Below are 19,617 nucleotides of genomic sequence, written 5' to 3'. Positions count from 1 at the left end.
TGGTCTCCATGAAGCTGGAACCCAGAGCAGTGAGGTGTGGGTGCTGCTGCTGAATAGTGGCACCTCAGTCACTCAGATGGGGTGCTTTGTAGAAAAGGCAGAGCTGGGGCCTATGCTTCTGCAGATGGTACCCTTGGCGGCTGCTAAGGACATTTCCCAGGGGCTGGGGAATGCTGGCTCTGGGGCCAGGGGAAGAAAAGAACACCTGACCTTTGGAACCAACTGTCAGGACTGGACACAACTGCCGCTGCCAGGGTGGGGGCCGTTGTTGGAGTGCCCGGGCCCACAGCAGATGCTGCTCCTGCTTCTGACTGCAGGTGCAGTGTTGACCTTTGGCTTCCTGCTGGCAGCCCAACTCGACCTGGCCCAGGAGGAAGGCAGTACTGAGGACTCCCAGGCTAGTGAACGCTACAGAGCAGAGTCTGCACAGGTGGGCTTGGGCCTATGAAACAGAAATGGCTCTCCCCGTCCTGGTTGCACACGCCCATATCCTGTGACCCCTGCCATCAGCTGGGGCACCCTCCTGCCTGGGCCCTCCCACATGAGCATGCCAGTCATGGCTGTCCTTCCAGGGTAGGCCTGACTGCTGCAGGGCTCTGCTGGGAGTCTTGGATCTGGCCTGGTTTGGTGTGGAGTGTGGGCACCCCGTTGTGGGGTATCATCCCTGTAGGCACCTCCTGTGCCAGCCTTCCCTGCTTTTCCTAGTGCTGTTACACCGTGCTTACTTCTGGAGGAAGTAGGAGACAACCTGAGTAGGATTCTGATGTTTGCTTTCATAGCCTAGAGACATTAAATCTTTAATTAGAAAACGGGGTAAAAAAGGAATGATTTTCTTTGACCTTCTAGAGCTGAGCAGTAATCTTTGTCTCTGTTGAACACTATTGATATTCACACACCCAGCTTCACAGGTCTAGAAATGTCTGGGTGTTTCTGGTCACTTATAAACTAATGACAAGACCATGAAACTGATTCAAGATGTAACAGCTTTTGAAGTGCACTTCAGTTGTATGTGCATTTACATGTTACATACACACACATAATTATACCTGACACACTACCATTATGTACAAGATTTCAGAAAGTGTTTGGAGAATGTATATTGTGACAAAATATGCATGGATTCTAAAAACGCTTTTCATGAGCTTTTGGCTTTGTGTGTTATTCGTAGTGGCACAAGATGCATGTACATCTGTACTCCGTGTTGTCTGAGGGTAGGGTAGAAAAAGGAGATGATGACAGGAGTGAGACAAGAAGGAGGGATGGAGGCAGCAGGTGGGGGACAGAGAGATCCCGAGAAACAGTGCCATGGAAGGTGTCTGAGTGGTAGCCGTGCTGCACACAGAGCAGAGCAGAATGTCACAGCAGACGTGACTGTCTTCCGGGGGGGCCTCAGCTCTGCTGGCCTTGGCTGACTCCCACCTGAGGCTCTTGCGGTCCCGGTGCACCTCTCAGGATGTAGCAGAAGGCAGGGTCTATGAGTTATCCGCTGGGTTGCAGAGGGCCCTTTGTACCTGTGGGAGGGCCTGCGGAGTGAAGGACTGAGTCGGGGAGGGGCTCTGCCTGCGCATGCCTGGTCTGGTCAGGAGCTCATGCCCGAGTCCTTCACTTCCTGGCTTGGGTTGTGATGCTGCCTGCATTAATCACAGCGCATGTTTACTCCCAAAGGGCAAAGCAGGTGAGAAGAAGGGAATTATTTAGGATAAAAAAAGGTGCTGACATTTCGAAGATGTTACCTTTTTAAGAGAAAAAAAAAATCAAAAATTTCAGGAAATAGGTCTAAACAGGTAGGTTTACATAGTTGCTTTTAAACATCCATATTAGTCAAGGCTTTTCTATACCATCAGCAACGTGCAGAATGACTTTGTCTCTTTTTGAACTTTTCTTTTAATTATTAGAGTGTTATTCCCAATATAAGTTCTATTGATTTGTAGCACTTTCAAAATGTCCCTTGATTTTCCAGATGATAGCTCTCATACTGCAAGTGACTTTCTGTACAGGCCCTTCTCATCTTTCCTTTTGGGCCAGAGTGTAGTGACAGAAGCCTGGGCTCTATATGAAGGCCTGGACAAGGTGATGGTTTGATCCTTGCTGTCCCTCCAGGGAAGTGGCCTACAGGACTGTTCTATTGATGCACAAAGATTGTGCTGCCTTTGAATATTTTTTTCATGTTTTATGAAATAGTGCTAGACGAAGACACCAACATCGGTTGACACAGGATTTTATGAAGTAAGACTAGATGAACCTGATGGTGGTAAGACAAGGAGATCCAAGGTAGACCTCTGGCTCTGAGCACAGGGCCTGTCTAGACATGTTTCTCCGTATTATAGAGCCTGGGTCCTGGTCGTTTGCTTGCTCCTGGTCCCAGCCTCCTTACCCAGGGGGTGTATCTAGGAGGCAGCAGCAAAGAGTTCAGGGAGTTGAGTTCTTTTCCTGTGGGAGTTATGGTCACCGTGAGGATTGAGTGATGCCCGTTTCTCCTTGCCCCAGCCCATGGACGCTTGCTGTGAATGTGCCTGTCCTAGGTATTTTGCTTCAGTGGAATCACACGATAATCACCCTTTGTGCCTGGCCTTTTCCACTTAGTAGAATGCTTTCCGGGTTCAACTATGTGGGAGGGCAGGTATCAGAACTGCATTCCTTTTGATAACTGAACAATGCCCCTTTTATAGATGTTCTATTATTGACCCACTTACCTGTCAGTGGACACTTGGGTTGTTGAGTTTTTTTTTTTGTCAGTTGTGACTGTTTACTTTTGGGAGGAATCACCAGCAAAGGACAAGCACTTCAGTTGGTCTGCATCTTTGCCAACGTGTGCTCGTTTTGGTCATTTTGGGTTACTGACTCTCCTGTGGGTTTGGGTTGTAGCTCTCTAACCAACAGTAATATTGAGCTTATCTTCATGTGATTACAGACTAGTTGTGTATCTTCTTTGAAGAAATGTCTATTCTAGTCATTTGCCCATCTAAAAAACTGGATTATTTCCCATTGTTGAGTTGCAAGCGTTCTTAATATATTGTTTATCACACGGAAGATTTTTCAAATATTTTCTTCTGTTTTGTAAGTTGTCTTTTGACTTTTATGATGACCTTCAATGCATAGGCATTTTTAATGTTAATTCTAATTTAACTATTATTTTATTTTACTGAATTGCCTGTTTGTGGTATTGTATTTGGGAAATCATTGCAAAATCCAAATCATCAAGATTTTCTCTTGTATTTCCCTAATGATTTTGAAGTTTAGCCCTGAAGCTGTGGGTCTTTAGTTCGCTCTGATTGTTGGATGAGCTTCTTCAGCCTGTGGACATCTGCCTTTCCCATCACCGTGTGTTGGGAGTCCTCGCCCATGGAGTGTCCCCAGATCTTGCCAAGCATCAGTTAACGGACAATGGAAGGGTTTGGTGCATGGGCCTGGTGCCATGCTTTGTACATTATGACAGTTCAGGCAGTCTTGACAGAAGGGAAAGGGGAGTCCCCACACTTTGTTTAGTTTTCAATACTGCTTTGGCTCTTCGGGATTCGTTGAGTCTTTACATAAATTAGGGACTTAGTTTTGCCATTTGGACAAAAAAAAAAAAATGCCCCTGGGATTTTGATAGGCATTTCACTTAGTTTGTAAACTTTATGTGGCTTATCATCTTAGCAATATTAAATCTGCCAATCCAAGAGTAAGAGATATCTTTGTTTTTATCTTTGACTTTTTTCAGTAATATTCTGTAGTTTTCCATACACAAGTCTTTCTCCTCCATCAGATTTACTAATTGTGTTATTATTATTATTTTTTAAAAAATTTGTTTTATTTTTATTGCAAAGTCAGACATACAGAGAGGAGGAGAGACAGAGAGGAAGATCTTCCATCCGATGATTCACTGATGATTCACTCCCTAAGTGACTGCAACAGCTGGGGCTGCGCCGATCCGAAGTCAGGAGCCAGGAACTTCCTCCAGGTCTCCCACACGCATGCAGGGTTCCAAGGGTTTGGGCCATCCTAAACTGCTTTCCCAGGCCACAAGCAGGGAGCTGGATGGGAAGTGGAGCTGCCGGGATTAGAACCGGTGCCCATATGGGATCCTGACGCAGTCAAGGCGAGGACTTTAGCCGCTAGGCCACCGCACCGGGCCCTAATTGTGTTATTGGTTTTGATGCTGCTGAAAATAGAATTATTTTATTAATATCTGCAATTATTCACTGTTTGCACATAGAAGCACAGTGCGTTTAAAATTTTTTTGTTAATTTTTTATTTTGAATTTTTGAATTTTGTGCTACAATTTTATAGAGACACAGTGCATTTTGAGTGTTAAAGTGTATCTGACTGTTTGGGTGTTACATTCAGGAAGGAATTCCAGGTTGGGTCGTGGTGCAGTGAGTTAAGCTGCCACTCAGGCTGCCTGCATCCCATATTCTGATGCTGTTCTTTGCTCATGTGCCTGGAGGCAGCAGCAGCACATGACGGTGACCCAAGTATTTTGGGTCCCGCACAGCTAAATAGGAGAGTGGAGTGATGTCCCTGGCTCTTGGCTTCAGCATTGTACAGCTTTGGCTATTGTGAGCGTTTGAGGAGTGAGCCAAAAGATGGAAAAATCTCTCTTACTTTACCTTTCAAATGAATAGATAAAATTAACAAGAGTCCTCCAACTTCAGTGGGGTCACTCTTGCATGCCTGTAAGAGTAGATTCTTTAGATGCTTCTATATAGTAAAACATGTCATCTGTAAACACAGATGGTTTCATTTTCTCCTCTCTAATCTGCATATTTTTTAAAATTTTTTTTCATTCCTAATTATTGTGACTTTGCAGACCCTGTTGGACGGAAGTTCCTGACTGGAGGGCGAAGCTGTTCCGCACCACTGGTATGGTGTTAGCTACTGGGTGTTCACTTACAGCCCTTCTGCTGAGCACGTCCATTTACTCCTTGTCTGTTTTTCTGAGTGCCCCGCATCATTCACTTGGTGGAGATTTGTGGGTAAAGAGACACACGGGCGGGGAAGAAATTGAGGATCAGGTGTTTTTGTCCTCTCAGCTCTCAGCTGTCATTCCTAGAATAATACTTGTGGCAACCTGGAAGTCGATTTTTTTACCTAGTATTTAAAGGCATTTTGTAACATGTTTTGGCTTTTCCTGTCTTCTGAAGCTTTTAGGTCTTCTGTGATTTCATGGTGGTCTTTATTTTGTTTGTTTTTCATTAGTGGTGACATTCGGCACTGGAAAATATTTTTTCATGTTACATCTTTAATTTTTTCCCCTTTTCTTTTACTAGTTATTAGTTACTCTGCAGTTAGTTTTCTAGTTTTTTTTCCACTCCATCTCACCATGGTTTGCCTTTATGTCTCATTGTATGTAACTCAAAGTTCAAAAATGTAAAACTTTCATCTTGTTAATTTTTTGATGTTAAAGAATTTGAGTCTGGTTTCATGTGTGTGATATCTTCTCTTAGTATATTGGTAATGGTATTTCTTAAACTTTTATCTATTGGAAAGGCAAAGTGAAAAAAACAGAAAGTTTCTATCTGCTGGTTCACTCCCCAGAGGCAGTTGCCATGGATGAACCAGACAAAGCCGGGAGCCCAGCGCTCTGTCTGGCTCTCAGAGAGGAGTGACAGGAACCCACACACTTGGGCCCTCATCAGTTGCCTTCCAGGCACATTAGCAGGAAGCCGGATGGAAAGCGGAGTTGGGACTCCATCCTAACGCTTTCAGTATGGGATGTGGGTATCCCAAGCAGAGACTTGCTGTATCACAATGCCTGTCGCTGCTGATAGTGTTTTTTCAAGTTGCACTTAGGGATGGAATCAGGACTAAGCTGCTAGGTCAAGTGCTCATCCCTCTGTCATGATTTCTGACAGATATCTACGCAATACTTTAAATAAAGACAGAACATTCTCATCACTTCAGACAATGCCTTCAATCTTCTCTCATAGGCAACTTCTGATTTGGCTCACTATAGATTAGTATTGACTATGTTCTTCCTATAAATGTAGTGATATGTTATGTTTCATTCAGTATAATGCTTTTGAGATTCATCTGTGCCTTCACATTTATCACCAGTGGATTTTTTTTTTTTTATGGATGAACAGTCCCATTGTATGGATATACCACAATTTGTTTCTCCATGCACCTAGTGATGGGCATACAGGTTGCTTCAAATTCTGGACTATTACAAAGCTACCATGAACTTTTTTGTACAGCATTTGTATGGCCATTCATTTCCTTTACTTCTCAATAAAACGAGAATGAAATGGCAAGGTAATATGGTAGTGGTATATTTACAATTTTAAGTCATCGATAAACTGCATTCCAAAGGGTTATATGGTTTACATCCATGATGGGTGTGTAGGAGAAGACCATACCACATGCTTCCCGTAGCTCGTATGGTCATCCTTAGGTTTAGATGGTTTAGGAGTGTATTGTTATCTCATTGGGTTTTCATTTGCATTTCCTAATTGGTTAGTTTTCATTTTATTTGAAAGGCAGAAAGAGAGAGAGGTATTCTGGTTGTGTTTCGCTGCCCAGAGCCAACAACAGCCAGGGCTGATGATCAGGCTCAAGTTGGAAAGCTGCAGCTCTGGGCCTATCACGCTGCTGGCTCAGGCCTACTTCCGGAGTCTTGCAGCTCTGGGCCTGTCACACCGCCGGTGCAGGCCCACTCCTGGAGCCCTGTGGCTGCGGACCTGTCATGCAGCTGGCTCAGGCCCACTCCTGGAGCCCTGTGGCTCCGGACCTGTCATGCAGCTGCCTCAGGCCCACTCCTGGAGCCCTGTGGCTCCGGACCTGTCATGCAGCTGCCTCAGGCCCACTCCTGGAGCCCTGTGGCTCTGGACCTGTCATGCAGCTGGCTCAGGCCCACTTCTGGAGCCCTGTGGCTCCGGACCTGTCACACCGCCGGTGCAGGCCCACTCCTGGAGCCCTGTGGCTGCGGACCTGTCATGCAGCTGGCTCAGGCCCACTCCTGGAGCCCTGTGGCTGCGGACCTGTCATGCAGCTGGCTCAGGCCCACTCCTGGAGCCATTCACCTCCTGTTGCTTCCCCCCTTCTGGTTAACCGAATGCTGGCTTAGAAGGATGCTGGTGACTCGAGCAGACATGTAAACCTCTGTGCCAAAGGCATGCTCTTACTTTGCATTTCTTGACAACGATCATTCTTAGGCTCACTTCTTCCTGCCTGTGTATCTTTATCATTATTTGGGTCTTTTGCAGTTTTTAAAATCTGATTGTTTGATTTTTATTCTTGAGTTGCAAGAGCATATGTATGTTGCTGGCATGTATGGTCTGTCAGGTGTATGACTGATAAATACTTGTTTCTAGTTCAAGTCCTGCCTTTTCATACTCCATTGTCTGGCAATTTCACAAAGTCAAATGTGGTTTTTTTTGTTTGTTTGTTTGGTAGTGTTAATCTAATAAAAAATCTTGGCAAACCCATTGTCACAAAGATGAATCTTTTATTTTCTTGTTGGAATTTTTAAATTTTATGTTCTACATTTAAGCCTATAGTATGTAGTTTTATTTGTGTGTATATGCTATGGATCAAAATTCATATTGTTTTGCAAATAGATATCTGGTTGTTAACAACACCATTTATCAAAATAAGCAAAACTGTCATCTTTTTCAAATGAGTTATCTTTATATCTTTATCAGAAATCAGCTTTAGATATGTGTAAGAATTTATACCTTTACACTCCATTCTGTACCTTTGATCTTACATATATATTTTTAAGATTTATTGTTTTTTTCTTATTGAAAAGGCAGATTACAGAGAGCAGAGAGACAGAGAGAAATATCTTCCATCTGTTGGTTCACTCCCCAAGTGGCCACAACGGCCAGGGCAGAGCCTATCCAAAGCCAGGAGCCAAGAGCCTCTTCTGGGTCTCCCATGTGGGTGCAGGTTCCAAGGCTCTGCTTTCCCAGGCCACAAGCAGGGAGCTGGATGGGAAGTGGGGCTGCCAGAATTAGAACCGGTGCCAATATGGGATCCTGGCACATTTAAGGTGAGGACTTTAGCCACTAGGCTACCGACCGGGCCCCATACTTGTTTTTATACCAATACTAGAACTGGCTTGATTGCTGTAGGAGTTTGCCAGTATTGTGTTTTAAACTTTGGCTATTCTAGGTCTTTTATATGTTTAAAGGGTTGTTAGGGTCAGCCTTGTCAGTCCCTTCAAAAAGGGGGAAATTACTGAAGAATTATGACTGATGAATGTAAGATGAATTCAGAGAAACCAGACTTCTTTGGATACTGAGTTTTTTAATCCAGGAACATAGTATGGCCTTCCATTCACTGAGGTCTTACAGCAGTTCCCTCTTAGCTGTGGTTTCGGTTATCTGTGATCAGTGGTGGTCCAAATATTACAAGATGGAATGTTCCAGAAATCAGTAATTCATGAATTTTAAATTGCATGCCATTCTGAGTAACATGATGAAATCTCGCACCATGTGTCTCCATCCTGCCAGGGCATGAGTCATTCTGTGCTCTAGCACGTCCTTGCTGTGTCCACTACCCACAAGTGTCTTGCTTAGTAGCCATCTCCGTTACCAGATGGGCCATTGTGAATCACGGTGCTTGTGTTCAAGGGACACTCATTTTGTGCCACTGTGGCCCTGGAGCACGAAAATGATAGTCTGACAACTTGGGTATGCTCTAGAAAAGCCATAAAATGCTTCCTTTGGGGAAAAGGGTGAAACAGTAATAAGATGTTTAAAGAGGGGCCTGGTGCCATGGCTCAGTGGCTGATCCTTGCCTTTCTTGTGCCGTGCTACGTGGACTTCTCCCACTTCTGTTGTTTAGGGAGTTTTGGCAGTTCGTGTGTTCCAATGAATGTGTACTGGTTTTAATTTATTAGCATCAGACATAAGATTCCATACTATTCTTTCCTATCTGTAGACTCCAATTTCATTCCTAATGTTTGTTTTTTGTGTCTCCAAGAATTAAGTATTTGTTTCATAGAGTTTATTTTTTGTCTTTCTATTTGATTTCAGCTTTTATGATTTCCCTCTGCCTTTTTTTCCTGTTTTATTGGAAAGTCAGATATACAGAGAGGAGGAGAGACAGAGAGGGAGATCCTCTGTTGGGTGATTCACTCCCCAAGTGACCGCAATGGCTGGTGCTGAGCCAATCTGAAGCCAGGAGCCAGGAGCTCTTTCAGGTCTCCCACATGGACATGGGTGCAGGGTCCCAAGGCTTTGGGCTGTTCTCGACTGCTTTCCCAGGCCACAAGCAGGGAGCTGGATGGAAAGCAGGACTGCTGGGATTAGAACTGGTGTCCATATGGGATCCTGACGTGTGCAAGACGAGGACTTCAGCCACTAGGCTATTGCACTGGGCCTTCCCTTTGTCTTTTTAACTTAATTTCTTATGTTAGAAGTTTAAATCAATGATTACTGTTTTTGCTATAAAGTTTTTTCTTTACATTTCTTGATAAATGCTGCATAAACTGTGTCACATAGATTTTGATATGTGATTTATTTATTCATGGCAGGGTATTTTATGATCTTCCAGATCTTTATTAAGTGAATTCTAGCTTAATTAAGAGAAATGGTGCAATTTTAGAGATTTATTTTACTTGGAAGAACTAAATATAGAGAGGTCTTCCATTGGTCGTTCCTGTCAATGGCTGCAACAGCCAGAGCTGGACCAATCTGAAGCTGCAGCTGAGAGCTGCTTCCATTTCTGCTAGTAATTGCAGGGCCCAAGGACTAGCCCCTCCTACTCCCCGCTGCTTTCCCACGCCATTATCAGGGAGCTGAATCGAAAGTGGAGCAGCTGGGACGTGAACTCATGTGGTGCCCACATGGGATGCTGGTGCCTCAGGCAGAGGATTATTGTGCTACACCACTGTGCCAACCCTGAGAAATGGTTTTCAAATGATTTAAGTTCCATTCAGGGTCCTGATGTTCACTTACGGCTGAAGGTACAATCTCCTTTAGGAACTTAGGAAGAGTGTGTGTTCCTGCGGTGCCCCTCGGTGGACTTGGCTGAATGTGTCTCAGGTCACCTGGTCCTGGCTGACGTGTCTGGCTGAGTGTCCGCTCGCTGGCTGTGTCCCGCAGAGGACTGTGTGAAGTCTCCTTGTGGTGGATTTGTGTGGTTCCCCTCTAGTCCTGTCTTTGCCTCCAGTATTGTGACGTTCTAGCCGGTGACTGTGTATTTAGAATCACGTGCTTCATGACTCTCAGTCGTTACGCATGCTCCTCTTTATCTCTGCTGTTACTTGTTTTAGAGTCTGATTTTGCTATAGCCTCTCCTGCTTCATTTGATTGATTGCATGAACATTTCTTAGGTAGCATTTTATTTATTTTAAAATATGTTTATTTTTCTGTTTTGCTTATTTGAAGGGTAGAAGGATGAAGAGGTAAAGCGAGAGTGAGAGAGAGATCTTCTATTGCGTGTTCGCTTTTTGCAAGCCTACAGTAGTGAGGAGCAAGCTGGCAGTCAGGCCTTTGGTCCTGGCCTCCCTATGGAGGGCCGGGGTCCCAGTGCTTGAATCGTCTCTTCCTGCCTGCCTGGGTGCACATTTCCAGAAAGCTAGCATTAGCAGTGGGGCTGGGACTCACATTCAGGGCTGCAGGTACTGGGTGCGGGTGCCCCAAGCACTGGGTTAACCCCTGTGCACAACGCCCACCCCAGCTTCTTATTTTTAATGTGTTTTAATATTTATGTATAGTTGCTCTTGATTTCCAAGAAGTTGACTTTTCCTTTTTCTTCTTTTAATTTGTTTTAGAAATAACTGTCATTGCTTATAACCACTGACATAGTTTAATTTACTTTCTTGTCCGTTTTGTCTTTTTCTGCCCTTTTTGCAATAGTTGAACCTTGAAAGTGAGTCTGTTTTATTTATGCTGTTTCTTTATTACTCACACTTCCATTTTAACTGTTTCTTTGTTCCTGCCTTGGGACTTAAGTGGACATCTCTGATTTTAAGTATTTGTCATCAGTAATATTATTCAATCTAGTGTCTATGACATCTTCAAAATGTAGCTATTTTGGTTTAGATTTTGTTATGTTTTTAAGTAATTCTAAATAATACACAAATCTTCAGTGTGTTTTGTGATTTTATTATTATAATCTCTATAGCCTGAGTCTCTGTGTGCAGGTAGGTCCGTGTTTCTGACCTGATGGTTCTGACGGCTGAAGAAGCACATTTCACACTCTAGGATTGTGGGCAGAGGACGCTGTTTTTGTTTGTTTGTGGGTGTCTCTAGCTTGCCTTCACTGTCGAATGATGTGTGTATCTGTACACTTCTCAGTAGAGAAGTTGGACAGGTCTTTGCCTTTGTTTTCTTTGCAGCTCTTTACTGCATTGCTATCTTTTTTTTTTTTCCTGGTTTGCACCATTTGTCGTAAGAAATCTCTTAAAATGACTCATGCTTCCTTCTCCATGTGGGCTTGTGTCTGTTGGATACGTTCAACATGCTCCCTTGGGCTTTGCTCTGGGCACTTGATGTGACGTGTCTCAGGTCATGAGAGGTGTGTGGGCCCAAGCTGCACTGTTGTTCCGGGTGGGCTCAGGCAGAGGTGTCATGTTGTCACACTCTGCCTGAGCCCACCGACGTTGAAATGGCCTTGAGCCAGCCTTGTTGCTCAATGGAAAGAGTTGGCATCATGCTGTCTCTCCTGCTTTCTTCCCCAGGCTTCAGCTTCAGGAAACACCACGGAATAAATCAAGGACATTGCTGCAGAAAGTGCTTGGAAATTTGCCTATATAAAGGTGGTTAAACTCATGGAAGAGCAACCAAAAGAAAAGGTTCAACTTGTTGAGGCACCCAAACAGGGAGACGCTGCAGCTGGCCCAGAGCAGACCACGCCGAAGAGCCAGAGTGATTTTGGGAAGAATCAAATGACCAAGAGATTGCAGCCGACTTTAAATTGGAGGACCACTGTTGATGCCAAAGTGTACGTCGACGACTGCTGGGTTTTCTGACATTTTAGGCCCTGTGTATGGGCCTGAGTTTTCATATATGTTCATTTCATAATAGAAACGTATAGAGTCATGCTTAAACATCCTAGCTGGTACAAACTGACTCCTGATGCTATTCTCTGTATTCCCAGCAAAGGATTTTTTAAAAAAAATTATTTCCTATCTGAAAGGCAGAAAGAAAGAGAGAGAGTGTGTGAGCCCATTCACCACTTCATGTTCCAAATACTGAGAACATTAGGATGATGTGTGAAGCTGGGCTGGGATAAAGCTAAGAGCTACAAGCCAGAAAATCATTCAGGGTCTCTCACATAAGTGGCAGTGACCCAGCTGCTTTTTTTTTTTTTTTTTTGAAACTGATTCGAAAGTGTTATGGCATGATCATGAGAGATAAATAAAGATTTTCATCTGCTGCTCCGTCTTTCTCCCTCTGCCCCCCGGCCCATGGCAACAATGACTGGATTCTGGGGTTGGGCCAGGCAAAAGCCAAAAGCAAGGAGTTTCTTCCCGGTCTTCCCACGTGGGCAGCCGAGATCCAGTCACTTGGGCCGTCTTCCACTGCTTTCTCCAGGCACATTAACAGGAAGCTGGACCAGAAGTGGAGCAGGCAGGACATAAACTTGCAACCATATGGGATGCTGGCACCACAGAGGGCAGCTTCACCGGCTATGACAGTGCCCATTTTGGGCCATCACTGCTGCCTCCCCAGGGGTACATCAGCAAAAGCTAGAATCAGAAGTGGAGCTGGTACTTGAACTCAGGGGTTCCAGTATAGAATGTGGGTATACCAATCACTATGCCGAACTTCTCTCCCCAGAGCAACAGGATTGGACAGCACTAGGGTTCATGTTTGGAGCACTGTGAAGGGAAAGGGAAATTAGGATTCTGTTTGCTATATTTGGTGAGTCAGGATAAATAATGTGCAAAAAAGATAATACAACATATGGAGAAACCTCATGGGAAATATCAACGTCTCATGGGGTATGAACTGGATTCAGTAGAATTCTAAAGAATCTTGAATGTCTAAACTTAGGTGGAGCGGAGCAGCATGGTGGTCTATCATGTTAATCCTGTCCGCAGTTCAGGATTCCATATGGATGCTGGTTTACATCTGGCTGCTCTGCTTCTGATCCAAGTTCCTGAGACCCAGAACCTGCATGGGAAACCCAGAAGAAGCTCCTGGCTCCTGACTTTGGATCAGCCCAGCTCTGACCATTGTGGCCATTTGGGGAGTAAATCAGCAGATGGAAGATTTTCTCTCTCTCCCCCCGCCCCACTCACACACTCTCTAATTCTTCCTTTCAAATACAAATAAATAAATGTTTTTAAAAACTCCTTAATATAGAGTTACCTTTATATTGATGGCACTTTCCTTGCTGATATAACCTGAATACAGGGGCATTTTATGAAGTCCATGAACAGTGGATTTAAGGAAAAATTCACTGTGCCAAAAAAATGTAAAACCCATGCATAAGAGGAATCTTGAAGACATTCATGAAATATGTGAAATATAAAAAATTGCAGGTGAATTTCAACATTTCTTAATGTGAAAATAAGCTTATCTTTGAATTTCCATTTCCTTAGATTCTTTGAAGCATCCTTCCCCAATTATAAAAATGCTGCAGTCTCAGAAGTATTAATAGGCCTGTGTTAGTAAACACTGATTTGGCATATATAGGCAATAAAATTGACCCCATCTGGGATCCTCTGTAGACTGCTGACAAAGCCAAGAGCAGGGTCTGACCTCACACCAGGCTGCAAAGCTCAGGGCACCCAGGATACCCAGAGCACGCTCTTACCTGTAGCAGACAACACTTAAAGCTCTGTCAGTACCATGGTTCCTGCAGGGTGACACAAGGATCCACACCTGCACAATATTCTGGAAGCAAGCCCAGAAAGCCGGAGGGAAGGACTCTTCTGGAAAGTGAACCATTCTCCTTCCTATGACCCTTGTAGCGCTGAGAGTGGGTCTGATGGTGGCAGTGTTGGGTTCCCAGGACACTGAGGTCTGGAGCAAGTGCTGTGTCTGTCAGGTGCAGAGGCCAGGGGGACACTTCCAGGTGCCAGGGGGGGCTGCAGCATCTCCTTCTGTTGTCAGGAAGCTCCCTGGGGTGCAGGAGTGTTTGGGTGCATTCCCACCTTCTCCTTCCTGTTCACTCACTTCATCAATATGAAGCTAATGTGCATTTTTTTTTTTTTTTAATTTCTAGTCCCAAACTCCCAGTCAAAGACACCCAAGAGGAAAAACATGGAGGAAGACTCGAAAAGCCCAGGGCTTCTCTCACACCTGGAAGAGCACAGCTGCCTCGGTGAGTTTGTCTTGGCCAATGGCTTCTTAGGGCAGGTGTGAGCACATGGACCAGTGGCTTCTTCCTGGGACACTGGGGACCCCAGAGGTGAAGGCTGACAGCTCCTAGGCCTGGGAGCCAATGGGAGAGTGTTGGACTCTGCTCTTGTGGCGTGCCAGTGACCTGCAGTGTGGGCTTTCCTGGTGTGAGCCAACTTAGTGAGAGAACCAAGTATCGGGCCTGCTGTGAGCCCTGAGTGTGCCCATCCCTGCAGTTGTGTTGCCCCTCACACCTGTGACAGTCTGCTCCTCGGTCACTTAACGATGCTTCTCATCCAAGCACAATAATGAGACAGAGGCCGCCTAGCCACCTCACACCTGATTTTCAGTTTGATGGCAGAAGTGTAGTGGCTGGAGAAGGGTTAGCCACTTGCGGGAGAGTGACAGGGTAGGGGTGGGAGGAAATGGCATAAATCCCATATTTTAGTAAACGTTCAGCACTTGGGGGAAGAAAACTTTAAAGACACTCAACTAACGTTGTGCAAATTTTACTCTTTTGGATCCCTATAATTAAAAGTTCAATATGCTTAATCATTTATTTTCTGCTTTCTGAACAGATTGTGTGGAATTGGAAGTAGTTCTTCAGGCAGAATCCTCCAGCAAAGTCATTGAGGCCTCAAGACCCTAGTTTGAGCTTTGAAGTTATAAATTAGATGCCATTTATAGTTAAAGAGTTGTCCAGACTTGTTTCATCCTGAGAGAACTGTGCTGGTTTCTGCTTTTAAAGGGATTGGTTCATTTGATCTTTGTTGCCTAACTTACATAATCAGTATAGCTAGACACTTGTCCACTTTATTAATCTTTTGCATGGAAACAGATTTTGTTTTACTCATTTTTCAAATTGCTTTTTTCTGTTTCCAATTTTATTGATTTCTTCATTTCCTTCCTTCAGTTTAACTTGCATTTATATTGCTCTTCTGTAATTTTAGTTTCCAGTTTCTTTATTTCTATTGATAGACCATTTCTGATGTCAGCATGTCCTGCTGTAACTCAGCTAATATTTTGCTGTGTTGGCTGATTACAAGTCCCCATTTGATGCGTTGTGTTTCAATTTTCATTCAACTGAGTTTGTATTTTTAAAAAATTTCCCTTGATATACTGTTTTTGACTCCTTCATTATTTGGGTAGTTTTCAGTGTTTGGAGGTTCTCCTTTTATCCTTCTCTTACTGATTTTTAGTCTCGTTTAATTGTGCTCAGTGAGCATACTCTGTGTAACTATTTCTTTTAAAATTGTTGGTGGTTTGTATGGACCAGGTTCTTTGGGTGCTTGGAAAGAATGTTTATTCTGTTTTCTTTGGCGGAAGTGCTCTGTCCTTGTGGACTGAATATTGTGTAGTGCTCATGGGGATTTCTCCTACATCCTTGTTTGTTGTCTTTCTGTTTATTCTGTAAGCTGTTAAAGCCTTCAGCTGTGATTGCATATTTTTCTGTTTTTCTTTTAGTTCTGTTTTCCTTCATGTGTTTTGTAGCTCTGTTGTTTGGTGTATATATGTTTAGGATTGCTGTGTCTCTCTTTTATCATTATGTAATGTTCTGGTAATTTTTTTTTACCATGAAATATGCTTCATCTGATATTAATACAGCAAATTCTGCTACCTTTTATGTAGTGCTTTGAATAGTATCTCTTTTTTCCTGCCTTGTCATGTCAAACCACCTATAGCATTGAATTTGGATTGAGTTTGTTGCAGAAAACTTGTAGTTGGCTTTCCTTTTCGGCCCACTAAGTCCGACTCTTCATTGTGTGGTTAGGCCATCTTCTCTCAAGGCCATTATGCTCCATCGGTGCTTGCGTCTCCCACTGTGGGGAAGGACGGACGGGACCTTCGGTGTGCTCTTCTCCAGGACCCGGGCTAGGACGGATTGGAGCACTGTGCTGCTCCTCAGGAGATTTTCTTTCAGAGACATCTTCCATTTGTTTTATTTAGGATTCCTAGGATTTTCAATGGTAGGAAAAAGCATAGGAAAAAGCATACCCATGTCATTGTTCCTAAGTGGGTGTTTGGTCTAAAGTAAAGTATTTGAATTTCAAGTCAGAGTTCAGAGACTTTGGAGAACTCTGGGCTAGTCTGTGTGTGTGTGTGTGTGTGTGAAGTGGCCCAGCAGCAACTGTTTTCCTTGGAAAAACATGACTGCTTTACTGTGTCTATTCTGGCTCGATGAGGTATGGAGGAGTCTATAGAAGGCTCAGGAGTGTCTGGAGGGTGGCCGGGCTCCTCTCCCGCGTGGATACTGTTCTGCATGATAATCTTCACCTGAACTCTTGTCCCCAGGCCTGTGTGCCAGGGTCCATCTATGCAGACCTACCGTGCGCCTGCTTCTGAGCCTTCTTGGGTTCCTTCACATGACCCAGAAGTGCATTTCCTGACATGTGTCCTGTATATAAGTGCATCCGCCCTCTCCTTCCTCACATGTTTTAAAAATGTCCCATGAAGGCAGCAATTCTCTATTGGCTCTCCTTGTCCCCAATCCCTGCCTAACTGTAGGGTCTAGGGACAGGAGGCAGCATTTGTCATGGCTCCAGATTTCTCTCTCCTTGTCATAGAGGTGTCTTTCCTTTGAGACTGACAGTGCACACCTCTTCCCTTGCTGGTGGCCATTGTCTGTGAATGTACAGTCCTTGAGGAGTTGGGCATCAGTTCAGCTGCACCTGTTTCCCATCATCACTCTGAGGCCAGCCTCAGCCCTGGTCTCCCAGCTTCTAGGTGTCAGTTCTCTTCACTGTCACCTCCTGCCTGTCAGCCCCACTTCTCTTGCCACTTCCTGGAATTCAGTATTAGAAATGTTTCCGTTTCAGACTCCTACCCTGGCCTGGACACGTTTATTTGTTATTCCATCATGTGTTCATCCATGCATGCTTCAGTCCGTTCTCTCTCACACCAAGCGTTTGGAGAAGTACATCTGTGTGCTACTTGCTGGAGAGACAGGAAACAAGGTGGACAGGGTTCTTGGTACTTACATGTGACAGACATATATGTGTGCCTCCTGAGACACAGTACCCACTGTCTGCAGGGGCTGCTGGGGACAGCTTGGCTCCCAGCTGTGTCAGGCTGTGTGGGTCAGGCACCCCCATATCAGGCTGTGGCAGCTGCTCTGACATTTGGTGCCTTGGCAGTACTTGGTGCAGGCATCATGGAGAAGAGGGCTCTCAGCCCTCTCACTGCCCAGTTGACCTGTCCGTGATAGAAGGATGTGGTCGGCGTCTGAACTGAGCACTTCAATGTGGCTAGTGGGATTGGAAAAGAAGAGTTTTAATTCTACTCAGTTTTAGCTAAAGTCATTGATTTAAGTGAGGGGTTGTAGGGACACATGGGGACCAATCGTTGCCTTACTGTGTAGCACAGCCTTTGGCTGTTCAGTTTCTGGTTTCTTTTTATGATTAGTGCCACAGTCAGAGTGGTGATACAGAACACGTGATGTGGCCAGCCTCTCTTATCAGTCTTAGCCATCATCTGCAAGCACTCAGCAGGTGTCCGTGCCTTATCTGCTGCTTGTGTACACCTCGCCCAAGTGTAATCAGGTGCTTGTTGTGCCTGTTCTTGTCCCTCGCAGGAAGAGCCTTGATAAGAGTGAGGAGATTCTTAGCGAGAGCTCCTCAGAGAGTGAGGAGGAAGAGGAGCCGACTGACCTTCGTCAGGAAGCCAATGTGGATTCACCGTCAGAATATTGGCAAATTCAGAAGCTGGTGAAATATCTAAAGGTACGAATGCCTTTTGGACCATGTTTGCCATGTTCAGTTTGAATTCTTTCGCCAAAATGTCTGTCCTGCTTCTAAGTTTATTGTTTTCTCTCTCATATAAAGGGTAGTAAGCGTCCTCGTTGTGTAAACGTGCCAGACAGAAGATCTCCCTTTCCCGAGGGATCAAGGCTGGTTTGCAGGGAGCAGTGAGGCTGCCTGTTGTCAGCCCTGTCTCCTGGCTGGGGAGGCACGAGCGCCAGCATGTCTTTACTTGGGCACCTCTTTTTGCGCAGTAGTGAGGCATGGTGAAATGCATGAATCTTCACATTGGATTTAGATTCCTTTTTTTTTTTTCATTTTTAAAGATTTATTTATTTTCTCGAAAGGCATAGGTACAAGAGAGTGTGGTTTCTTCCATCCACTGACTCACTCTCTGGATGACTGCAGTGGCCAATGCTGAGCTAGGCACAAGTTGAGAACCAGATGTTCTACATGGGTTTCCCATGCAGGTGGCAGGACCCAAGCCTTAGGCTGTTTTTCTGCTGCTTCTCCTAGGCCATCATTGGGGCGTTGGATTGGCAGTAGAGCAGCAAGGATATGATGTGGGATGCTGGCAGCTTAACCTACTATATCACAGTGCTAGGCCATATGTTCATTTCCAGGCTAGGTCACTTTTCAGTGTATGGTTGTTGAAAAGTTAGTGATGTGGTTTGAACCTTGATTTTCCCTTAACCTGTGGAATGACATTAACAGTACCTATGCTATTGAGTTAGTTTAATGATTAAGAAAACACAGTTGAGACGTGATGCTTAATAAACTGCAATTGCTTTCTCCTCTGTCACCTTCCTTTGAAATAAATACATAAATCTCAAAATAAAAATGACCATTAATCACTGCAAAACATTGTCCGTACTCTATTCTCATTTATCCACTTAAATACATTATATGGATTAATTCTTGTATAAAATGTTATCTGACTTGGCCCAATATATATTTGAAGCACTTGTAATTTATTATCTAAAATATTTATTCAGGTTTGTTTATTTCAAAGAGCAACAAAAAGATACAGAGAAAAGAGATCGAGACAGAGAAAGAGAACCTTCCATTCACTGATTCACTCCTCAATTGCCTGCAACAGCCAGTGCTGGCGCAAGCAGGACCCCCACGAACTTGAGTCATCACCTGCTACCCCCAGGCACATCAGTAGGAGGCTGGATCGGTGGGTGGAAGCAGGACTCCACCCCAGGCACTGTGATATGGTTCATGGCTGTTCTAGAGTCAGCTGAACCTACTTGCATCACCACACAAGCCCTAGCAATTGCAGTTTATTAAGCATCACGTCTCAACTGTGTTTTCTTAATCATTATGAAAAAATAATAGATTTATTTGTTGTCACATTTTTAAAAATAAATGAATACCCTTTTCATAAGAGACCTTTCATGGACTTTTTTAAGGCTCCTCAAATGAATGGATTTCAAGTATTTTTGCACCAAAATACTTAGTTTTTAATCTGGCAAAGAGCCGATACCCCAAAGATACAAGGAGAAGAAATACAAACAACTTAGGGGCAGAAAAGAAGTAACTCAATTAGAAAACGGACAAGGGACTTATATCCACACTTGTCAAGAGAAGGTATGTAAATGGCCAATAGAACATTCGTCATTGCGATCATCAGGGAGATGCAAATCAAAGCT

General features: G+C 44.2%; 1 protein-coding gene across 2 annotated transcripts in view; it reads left to right on the top strand.

The window, feature by feature from the left end:
* Positions 1-275: 275 nt before the first annotated feature.
* ODAD2 (outer dynein arm docking complex subunit 2) overlaps positions 276-19,617 on the top strand; it is a 153,225-nt gene continuing 133,883 nt past the window's right edge. For both annotated transcript variants that reach the window (XM_058668911.1, XM_058668909.1), the window contains exons 1-4: positions 276-430; positions 11,615-11,877; positions 14,110-14,208; positions 17,797-17,944. In XM_058668911.1, coding sequence (XP_058524894.1) covers positions 11,705-11,877; positions 14,110-14,208; positions 17,797-17,944 — 420 coding nt within the window. In that variant the 5' untranslated portion in view covers positions 276-430; positions 11,615-11,704. The remainder of the gene's footprint in view (positions 431-11,614; positions 11,878-14,109; positions 14,209-17,796; positions 17,945-19,617) is intronic.

This window comes from Ochotona princeps, chromosome 10 (assembly GCF_030435755.1).
Source record: "Ochotona princeps isolate mOchPri1 chromosome 10, mOchPri1.hap1, whole genome shotgun sequence".
In the NCBI taxonomy this organism is placed as follows: domain Eukaryota; kingdom Metazoa; phylum Chordata; class Mammalia; order Lagomorpha; family Ochotonidae; genus Ochotona; species Ochotona princeps.
The sequence above is the reverse complement of the archived record's forward strand: the minus strand, read 5'-3'. Positions and strand labels throughout refer to the sequence as shown.